The sequence below is a fragment of the Neolamprologus brichardi genome, chromosome 7, assembly GCF_056152115.1.
Source record: "Neolamprologus brichardi isolate AB-2024 chromosome 7, ASM5615211v1, whole genome shotgun sequence".
NCBI classification, from domain to species: Eukaryota; Metazoa; Chordata; class Actinopteri; order Cichliformes; family Cichlidae; genus Neolamprologus; species Neolamprologus brichardi.
In genome coordinates this window covers 10,692,384-10,703,588 of record NC_142110.1, presented here as the reverse complement: position 1 = coordinate 10,703,588, position 11,205 = coordinate 10,692,384, and the positions used below count along the sequence as shown (strand labels likewise).

At 40.1% G+C, this 11,205-nt stretch overlaps 1 protein-coding gene across 2 annotated transcripts in view; it reads left to right on the top strand.

Moving 5' to 3' along the window:
• The window catches only part of pclob (piccolo presynaptic cytomatrix protein b), a 63,344-nt gene continuing 52,139 nt past the window's right edge, over positions 1-11,205 (top strand). For both annotated transcript variants that reach the window (XM_087843076.1, XM_087843075.1), the window contains exons 1-4: positions 1-130; positions 1,518-2,556; positions 8,383-9,234; positions 10,357-11,187. In XM_087843076.1, coding sequence (XP_087699202.1) covers positions 1,744-2,556; positions 8,383-9,234; positions 10,357-11,187 — 2,496 coding nt within the window. In that variant the 5' untranslated portion in view covers positions 1-130; positions 1,518-1,743. The remainder of the gene's footprint in view (positions 131-1,517; positions 2,557-8,382; positions 9,235-10,356; positions 11,188-11,205) is intronic.

The following is an 11,205-nucleotide window of genomic DNA, read 5'->3' as shown; positions in this document are numbered from 1 at the left end:
CGGAGTGGATGCTGATCGCTCTCTATCCGCTGCCCTGTGCTCTCTATCCCCCGGCGATCAGACAGACACGGACAGGGGATATCTCAGGAAGGCTGGGCAGGATGGGGAGACAGATCAGCTGTTGATGAAGGTACTGTTTCTCTTCGGTTTCTCTTGAATTCTGCGCTTCAGTGTTTGACATTGTGACCGTGGAGGGTGAAGGATGCTTGGTTGCATGCAGGATGGGAGGAGGTGAGCGGAGGGCGCAGAGTGGATAACAGATGGTATTTCGGGAAATCACAGGGATGACAGGGCTGTTACTGGGTTTCGTCACAGTTTTACGCTGGTTTACAATAATCTAGAACAGTATACTACACATTAAGTATAAAAATATTCGTTACGATACCTGGTCAAGGACACAAGAAAAAGGTGAGAATGTGTTTTCCATTTTTTCGCTCACCCGTGGGCTTGGGCTGTTATCACCTCGTACCCTCTGCGGACTAAGATGTTGTCCGGTTTAGAATGGTTGGTGGTTATGCATGATGCCTTTTCATATCGGTAAAGCGCCGTGGATACGTCAGATCCACCGCGTATGAGTGAACCTGAGCTGCAAGTGAGCATTGCGTAGTAAACGCCGAACGCAGCTGTAATTGCCTATTTAGAAAGATAATTGGTCATCACAGACTTGTATTGCCCTTGATGTTGCTTTTGTCCAAGAAACTATCAGTATTTACTTCCCATGCATTATTTGCTGGGCCGCTACCCGGATGTGCCTGCAGTTTCTCCAGTGAAAGCGCTAGATTGCCTGTGTTTACTCGTCTGGCTGCTGTAAAACACGTCTTGCGTGACATTTTTCACTCCGTGACAATCGGTGCCATTCGGATAATGAAAATCGAATTCTGTCACCGTGAAAAAAATGGTGTTCTGGACCCGCGAGTCCACCTTCAATAGTCATTTGAATAGGATTTGTAGTAGCCCGGTCAATTGAGAGCGACATCCCCCTGCTGTATTGCACATTAGGTTGTATCGTAGGCTTTAACTAGCTGAAAAGGATCTCTCAGATTTGTATAGGCTGCAAGCAGCAGAGCAGTTCTGGTCTCGTCCATGGTACTGAAAGCAACAGTCGGTGTGGAGTAAATCAAAGAGAATGAATCTTTAATGGCTTTAATGTCAAATAATAATAGTTCTAACCAGAATGGAAATAAATATAATTTATCAAACACCGGTGTGTCTAATACACAGATTCTTACAGAATATTTATATTAAAATTTCTCTATTGAAAACCATGCAGTTAATAGGTTCAGATAAGGATACACTTGTCTAAATCGAGTTAACTACATATTGTGTAATGCATTGATGGTCTTCATAGTTGAATTATTAGATTAAGCCAACTTTATGTTAATGTTGAGTGGAAGGGTGAAACTACGTTATCCCTTCTTCTACATACTTGTGGTCCGCAAATGTTCATACTGTCTTTCATTATCCCTCCCTTGTTTCTGTCACCTCACACATCCTCTTTTTGTCTGTCATGTATGTAGGAAGTCTGACGTAGATGCTGAGCCAGAGGAGAGCCCAGGGAGCAGCAGCAGTAGCAGCAGCAGCAGGAGTGGGGCTGTAGATGCCCTCTCCACAGGTCCAGCCCCCCCTCAGGCACCTGTGGGAGAGCCGGGTCAAAGTGGAGACAGTTCCTGCTCTGACTCTGACAGTCCTGTAGATTCCAGCTCCTGCAAGGAGGAAGAGGGGGAGGACGAGGAAGACCCAACAATGTTCTCCTCCAAATTCCTTAGTGGGGCAAACCCCCTCAATGCCGTGTCCTCTGCTGTAAATAAGTTTGGTTTGTTTGGAGATGATAGTGAAGGGGATAAAAAATCACCTCCCCAGCAGGGGCAAAAGCAATCTGGAGAACAGAAGCCAACAGCAGGCCCTGGAAAAGACCATCAACAGCAACCGCATCCCCATAAACCAGGCCAATCTCCCCCTATGCAAAAGACCCAACAACCTCCCAAGCAAGGTTCACCACAGCTACATGGAAATGGACAAACTGGCCCCTCAAACAAACCTGCTGGGCAACAAACAACTTCAAAGACAGGGGCTCAACCTGAAGTCCAGCCTAAAGGAGAACCCCCCAAAAACCAACCTATACAGCAAAGTTCTCCTAAACGTGGAGCTCAACAACAGACAAGGATGCAGCAACAAAACCCTACTAAGACTGGTGCACAAGGGTCAACAAAGGTTGGGTCTGAGGTTGGAAAACAACAGCAGGCATCACCAAAAATTGGGCAGCAACAGCATGACTCGTCTAAGGCAGGACCAGAGCAGAAAGGCATCAGGGCCACATCCCAACAGCAGTCCTCTGATAAGCAAGGGAGTAAGGGACCTGGTCCAACTGGCATGACACAAGCAGGGACTTCGTCACCTGGAACAGCCAAAGCAAGATCTCAGTCAACAGCAGTAGCAAAGCTTTGCCCAGTGTGTAAAACAACACAACTTACAAAAGAACCAGCTAACCATAAAACCTGTACACAGTGTAAAATGGATGTGTGCAGCTTGTGTGGCTTCAGCCCTCCAGACTCTAATGTAAGTAGTGGTTTAATTTAGTCTTTATGTGATCTATTTTATGCTTTCTCGTAACTTTGCTTCAATGCAAATGTTCTTTTATTTGATACTACAAATTGTAAGCAGTTTTCTTTGGTTGGACACTTTTGCTATACACTACACTTACAGAATTAATACATATGTAATTACAAATGTTAATGCAGTGTAGTTTTAATTGATATCATGAGACAATGAAGACAAATGGCCAGGAGTTGAATGGTTATTCATTTGCATCTATCAATGCATCTTAAAAGTTCAGAATATCATACAAAAATGCATCCTTTTTGTCATTTAATTTAAAAAGGTAATATTTAATGCACATTTAAATATTTCAAGCCTTTTTGTTTTAATTTTGACAATCACAGCTCATAGCTCACAAAAATACAAAAATCAGTGTCTCAAATATTGCAGTTTGAGATTAAAACTACTACTCAAACAGTATAAATACCGTGTATGCCTCAGTCTAATTCAGTGCACGCAACCTCAGTCATGGGGAAGACTGCTGACTTGACTGCTGTTCAGGTGGTGATCTTCGACACCCTCTACAAGGAGGGTAAGCCACAGAAGATCATTGCTGAAACGGCTGCCTGTTTGCAGAGTGCTGTATCATAGAATATTCATGGAAATTTGACTGGAAGGAAAAAGTGTGGTAGGAAGAGGTGCACAAGCAACATGGATAAGTGCAGCCTTGAGAGGACTGTTAAGACAAATCGATTCAAGAACTCCGAAGAGCTTTGCATAGAATGGAGTAACATGTTAGTACAATACTGTGAACAAATATTGAGCCACCCCTCATTTCTTTATATTTTGCTATGAAAATGTGAGATATGTTCAGCTGTTTACTGAAGCTGGTGCAAAACTACACGGAAATGCAATGTAGAATGCAAAAATAGTGTTTGTATAATTCTGACAAGCATGGAAGTCAGTCTTTGGTATGACCACCTTTATTCACCAACACAGCTTGAAATCTATTAGGCAGGTTTTCTTGTAATTTCTTTAAGTAGTCTTCAGCAATAGTTTTCCAGTCTTTCTGAAGGACGTTCAGCCTCTTCTTTGGATGTTGGTTGCCTTTTATTGCATTTTATCCCAAGATGATCACATACTGTTTCAGTAATGTTAAATGCTAGATTCCCAAGTGACCAATCTATGACTAACAGTCTTCCACTGTGTTTTTCTATCCAGGTATGCTTTAGGCAGTATATTTGAGATCATTCATGCTGAAAATGAAGCTGTTGCCAATCAGCCATTTTCGAGTTGGTATTCCTTGGTGGAAAATCTGATGGTAGATTTCTATGTGCCAGAGGCTGAAATGCAGGCGCAAAACATGACAGAGTGTCCAGCGTGTTCTACAGATACCTGTAGACACTCACAGTACTCACTGTTGTACTTCTCTTCTGACATCCTTTGTATGTACTGATGATGATTTGAACTAAAAAGTTTAAATTTGGTTTTGCCACTGATTTTCTGGAGTAGTTTGGCATACTTCCCTGTTTTCCTTCCTTAAGATTAACTCATTTACAGCCACCCTTCTACTGAGACCATTTCAAGATTCACTGAATAGTGGATCAACTTAAGGACCAGTGTCAGGTGTTTGCTTGATTATTTTTCCTATTTCTCAAGAACATGACAGGTCAGATACTACTCATATCTTATTGATGGTCTAAGGAGCTTGGAAAGAAAAGCGTCTCGACTTCTTTAAGTTGCTTGAAAACGTTTCACCTCTCATCTGAGAAGCTTCTTCAGTTCTAAGGTCAAATGATGGAGAGTCCCAGATTTAAGCCCTATGGGAGTCCCCCAAGAGGGACAATGGACCCCCTAATGATCTTCTATCTAATCACACGAGCCAAGATGTGAACATGGGTGTAGGCCACAATCAGCCAAACATCTGTCTTCTCTGTCCAAAATGTGAACATTGGTGTCCTCGATGGAGTGACCTTTGTACTTTAGATGCAGATGGACTGCCGATGACCTGGATGACTGAGAACCTTATCAGACATCCTATTGATGGTTTTCTTTAGTCCTGACACATTTTCTTTTTTCTCCACTTGTCAAATTTCTGCAAAATTTTAAGTAAACTCTGTACAACATGTTAAGAAATGCTGAGTTTTCAACTAGTAGCTCTTTGGGAATCTATATCTATAACAATTTATAACTATAGCAATTTAGAACTATAGCAAGTTATAAATAAAGTATCTAAAACTTGTATTAACTATTTTATGCCTGTGAAACTGTGTTATTTTTGGACTTTTCATTGATTTAATTTCAGAAGGAATTATATAATTTTGCGATGTGCTGCTGGTAACAAACGTGCCTAAATATATAATTTAAAATTGGTTCTTGGCTAACTTGTCTGTTATGTGTAGATATGACACTAGTTCATTCATTGAGTTAGGTGCCTTTTTATGCTTGATTGAGTCATAGGCCAGTGTTAAGTGGCTTAACAAACAAGCAAAAGCATTCCATTCATAATTGCTAGGTACAAGGACTGTATTGAAAATGGGAAAATTTAGTCAATATCCAATATCCAAAGAAAATCCTTGAAAGACCTTCACAAAGCTTGAGGAACTCTTGCTCTACTACTTTAAAATTACAAGAAGGAAATAAAATAAAGAGAAATGAGGGCTCGCTCTAGAGTTTTGCACAGCACTTAACTTCAAGAACCACTACACACAAACAGCTTCAGGAAAGGGTCTACAACTATCTAATTTCTATTATCAATCATACCAAACAATCAATACCCAGAGACAATGTCAGAATCGTCTTATCTTGGCTAAGGAGAAAGATATTTCCATTTTCAGCAGGATTTAGCTCATGCATACAGTGCCAAAACTACTAACAAATAATTTGCTGACTATCTTGTCACTGTGCTTTATTGGTCAGCCACCTCACCTGACCTGAACCTCATTAAAAATCTGTGGGGTATTGTCAAGAGGAAGATGAGAAACACCTGACCCAAGAATGTATACAAGCTGAAGGTTGCTGTTAAAGCAACTTGATCTTCAAGAACACCTTAACAAGCTGGTCTGCTGTATGTCACAACACAGCATATTAACAACAACAACAACAACAATAATAATAATAATAATAATAATAATAATACATTTTATTTGAGGGCACCTTTCAAAAACCCAAGGTCACCTTACAAAAGAATAAAATTAATAAAAGAAGCAATAGTCATAAAATAAGTTAAAATTGCAAAGCAGAACTTGACAACAGATAAAATCAGCAATAAAGCGAATAAGCCAGTTTGAACAGATGTGTTTTGAGCTGTGACTTAAATGTGGGAAGAGAGTCTATATTTCTTATGGCTGGAGGAAGAGAGTTCCAGAGTCGAGGAGCAGAGCAACTGAAGGCTCTGTTCCCCATAGTGGTAAGACGTGCGGACGGAACAGTAAGATGAATAGCAGATGAGGATCGGAGAGGGTGGGAAACAGTGGTGATATGGAGCAGGTCACTCAAATAGGAAGGAGCAGATTTATGGATACATTTGAACGTGAGAAGTAAGATTTTAAAGTTTATCCTGGCTTCTATGGGCAACCAGTGAAGCTGCTGAAGAACTGGCCTAATATGAGCTCTTGACGGAGTACGAGTTATGACCCGAGCTGCGGAATTTTGAAGAAGTTGGAGTTTATGAAGGGACCTTTTAGGGACACCAAATAAGAGGGAATTGCAGTAATCAATGTGGGACGTAATAAGACTATGGACAAGGATGGCAGCAGCATGGGGATTAAGGAAGGGGCGGAGTTGGTTAATATCACGTAAGTGGAAATATGCAGACCGGGTTATGTAATTAATGTGGGACTGGAATGAGAGAGTATTATCAAGTATGACACCCAAACTCTTAACCTGAGGGGAGGAAAGGGTGGGAGAACTTTCAATGTTAGTGGAAAAACTGTGGGATTTGGATAAGATAGAGGCTGTACCAACAAGTAAAACCTCCGTTTTATTACTGTTAAGTTTAAGAAAATTGGAGGAGAACCATGATCTAATCTTGATAAGACAGTTTGAGAGGGAGGTAGGTGGGAGGGATGAATTGGGTTTAGAAGAAATATAGAGCTGGGTGTCATCGGCATAACAGTGAAAATTTATATGATATTTTTGGAATATATGACCAAGAGGGAGCATGTAAATAATGAATAAAAGAGGTCCTAATACTGAACTCTGGGGCACACCAGCAGAAACAGGATGGAGACTTGAAGAATGGGATTTAAATTGGATAAACTGAGTGCGGTCTGAGAGATAGGAGGTGAACCAGGCAAGGGCGGTATGACTAATGCCAATGGATGCTAGCCGGTTCAGGAGGATATTGTGAGAAATGGTATCAAATGCTGCACTAAGATCAAGAAGGATGAGGATGGATAGGAAACCAGAATCAGCTGCCATCAGAAGGTCAGTGATAATCCTTAACAAAGCAGTGTCTGTGCTATGATTGGGGCGGAAACCAGATTGAAATTGTTCATAGAGATTATGGTTATTGAGGTGTAAGTGAAGCTGGGAGGCGACAACTTTTTCAAGAATTTTTGAAATAAAGGGGAGATTTGATATAGGGTGAAGATTATCAAAGTTATGGGGGTCTGCACCAGGCTTTTTGAGAGTTGGGATAACAGAAGCCTTTTTCAGAGAAAGATTCCAGTGTTAAGCGAGGAATGTATAATACTGGTTATGAGAGGAGCTAATGAGGGAAGACAGGCTTTAACTAACACAGTGGGAAGAGGGTCAAGGTGACAGGTGGATGATTTAGATTTTATAATAAGATTAGATATATCAGTTATGGAGGGAAGAGGAAAGCTTGAAAATAAGTGACAGGAAGACAGTGGGGGAAACAAGAAGTCTACTTCAGAGTCGGAAGCTCCTGCAGCGTTAAGTTGACGGTGGATATCTGAGATTTTACGGGTGAAAAAAGACATAAGAGAATTACAAAAGTCAGCAGAATACATATGGGAGGGTAATATGTCTGGAGGTTTTGTAATTTTACTGAACAATGAAAAGAGAGACCTTGAGCTACCTTCATTAGAACTGATTAAACCAGAGTAGTATGCGGATTTGGCTGAAGCAGTGCAGTCCTTATAGAACAAAACATAAACATTATACATTTTGGTCCAATAGTATGTTTTCAAGGAGCTCCAATCAAGTACTGAGTGTATAAATGAACATATTTTTCAGGGGTTTGATATTTTGTGTTGTAAATCCGTTTTTGATTAATATTCTTATAATCTGAGATAGAGATTTCTGATTTTCCTGAGATATAAGCTATAATCAAAATTGCTATCTTTTATCTAACAATTAAAGCAACAAAGACTTGAAATATTTCACTTAATGTGTTTTAGCACATTAGCACATACTTTGAACAAAGTACATTGTTCAAAGTACTTTGCAATGTCTTTTCACATTCACACACAAGGGGTTTTACAATTTTGGGTTCAATGTCTTACCAAAGGACACTGAACCCTTACCGTGCTAGTAGTGGGCAAGCTACTTGGCGACCCCAAAGTTCTTACAAGATGAAATATTGTACTATTGCAAATATTGTACATTTTATGTCATGTATTTGAAAACTGCTGTTAGATTGTGTTTAATTAGTATTGAATTAACACGGGTTTAGCACTGGTAGAGCTAAATCAATCTGGTACCATTATTGAATCACTAGTTTTTACAATTTTTTATTTTCAAAAGTTTCAAAACTCAGTTGTGATGTCCCTTGAATAATTTAGGGAAATGTACTTTTTTCTTCTTTCACCTTATTACATTATGTGCATCTATGTGCACATATCTTTTAATAAATTTATTTGTCTTTGTTTTTTTGTACAGGCACACGAGTGGCTTTGTCTTACCTGCCAAATACAGAGAGCTCAAGGATCTTCTGAACTGCCTGGACCTCCCATGAAAAACCCCACACCTAACAAAATGTCTGGTCCCCAAAAACAGACACCATCAGCTGCTGAGCCTGTCAAAAAGGAAATATCAGCACCAGGTTCACCGCAGAAAATCCAGTCTAAATCAACAAAAGTGCCAGAAAAGGCAGAAGCTGCTAAAGGACCGGAGGCTCAAAAAAAAGGCAGTCCAGCACCTGTTCAGAAAATGACACCTGAGGCCCAGAGAGCATCAGGATCTCCTAAGCCACACCAAACTAATCAGACTGAACGCAAGCAAAGCAGTGCCACCTCAGCACCCCAGCAGCAGTCAGGAGGTTTATTTGGCTTTGGAGGTACTAAAACTGAAACTGCAAAGACAGAAGAATCAGTGACTGGAAAGATGTTTGGCTTTGGTTCGTCTATTTTTAGTTCTGCATCTAATTTGATAGCTTCTGCTGTTCAAGATGAGGCTAAAACAACTCCACCGGTTTCTCCTAAAATGCAATCTTCCAAGGAGACCAAACCACCTTCTATCCAAAAGTCAGAACAAGACAAGAAACAAGAACAACCTCAACAAGCAAAGGTTCATCCAGCTGGACAGGCAAAAGCAGAAAAATCCCTGCCAGTCACTCCAAAGGCAGCAGCAACTTCCCACACTGCTCTTACTACAAGCCAATCCACTTGTCCTCTCTGTAAAATAGTGCTTAACATGGGCTCGAAGGATCCTCCCAACTACAACACATGCACTGAATGCAAAACCGTTGTCTGCAATCAATGCGGTTTTAACCCCATGCCAAACGTTAATGAGGTAAGAGGCGCAGTTTACTGAACTAACTTAGGAAAATTAAAATGAAATGTATATCTTTATAATTTTGCAGTTTTAAAGGGTCAGTGCATTTGTTTGCTGTAATATTTTACAGATTTCTCAGAAGCGCCTTTTACTTGGACTTCTGAGGCATGCTTTAGAATTAAGCTTGTTTAAGCTGTTAAGATCCTTTTTTATGTTATTTCATAGATTGGAGAGCTATTATCAAAGAACCATTACATGTTAGATGATATACAAAATTTTGTTACATTTGAGCGTTTTTCACAAAGTTTTATGAACACAGAAGTTACCTGGGAAAGCTATTTTGTTTTTGTTTTCATGTGCAGTCCTGTTGAACGTCTGATACTTTGACTAAGAGTCACACTAAGAATGCTATTTGTCAGATCCTTTAATCATGCTGAGCAGGGGAAGGCTCACACTCCTGCAAGCAGCAGTCTTTTCCATTAGACCTAGATCTCCTTTCAAGTAAAAGGGAGTGACATTTTATTTCTTGCAATAATGTTACCACTCTTATATGGTTATATAACAGAAACAAGAAATAAAAATGCTCAGTAATGCTTGAACAGTGTTGTTGTTTTTTCACATTCATACTGTGCAAGTTCCTGTTCTTGGATTTTGGATAAAGACATTTACTTTTAAAGGTTTTTTCAAAATACATCACTGCTCAAAGTAAAGCCTTTGAGGGTAAATGACAAAGTACCTACTGTGTTGTGATACTGCCTTAAACTAAAATAATACTGTCATTATTGCTCTCAGCTTTTTAATTTGTAAGTTAAGCAAATAGTTATTGGCGATTAATCCTTCTTTAAGCTTTTGTTTTGCTGCACTATTTTTAGTTGGAAAACCAAATTTATTTGGATACAGTTAAAATACATTACATTGTCTCATGTAAATATTTGGTGATACAAATAGCACCATAAAGTACTATCCCAATCCTAAGCTGATTTTTGGACCAACACAGTTCTTGTTTACTGTAGTGATAACATTTTTTGCGCATTTGTATTTCTATGGTTCTTTTCTCTTTTTGCGTTTTTTTTCCATAAGACTGTTTTTGTGTTTTTAAGATTAATACATTTATAATGTATTTTATGCTGTTCTTTTAAGGGGAAGGAGTGGCTATGTCTAAACTGCCAGGTGAAACGGGCTGCTGGAGGAATTGAACCTCAAATTGATACATCTTTGGGAAAATCTTTCAAAAAGACTACTCCCACACAGCCTACACCACAGAAGACTAATGCACCAGGCTCTCCCCAGAGAAAAGTACCAACATCAGCACCACAGCCAGCAAAGACTAAAGAACCAGACAGTCAAAAGGCAGTCAGCCCAGCTCCTGGTCAGACAGCATCTCAGGAGAACAAGAAGACACAACCGCAGCAGATGAATCAAACTGTAGGAAAGCAGGAAAGCACCACTAAAGCTGCACAACAAGAGTCCGGAGGCCTCTTTGGTTTTGGTGGTGCTAAAACTCAGCCTGATGCTACAAAGCCTGCAGATTCAGTGACAGGGAAAATGTTTGGTTTTGGTTCCTCCATTTTCAACTCTGCATCTACTTTGATTACCACAGCTGTTCAAGATGAACCTAAAAGTACACCACCTGTTTCTCCCAAGATGTCTGCTGCAAAGGATTCTAAACCCCCCACTTCTAAATCTCCTCTTCCAGTCAAGAAGCTGGAAGAGGCCAAAAAAACAGAGGAACTACAGAAAGCCAAGGGCTCACCACCAGTACAGCCAAAAGCAGACAAGCCATCATCAGAGCAACCAAAGAAAGCATCAGCTCCACCAGTTGTTTCCAAGGCAGGCCAGTCTACCTGCCCTCTCTGTAAACTGGAACTTAATGTGGGCTCTAAAGATCCTCCCAACTATAATACTTGTACTGAGTGCAAAAACACTGTCTGCAACCAGTGTGGATTTAATCCTATGCCAAATGTTAAGGAGGTAAGTTAAGAAGAATTA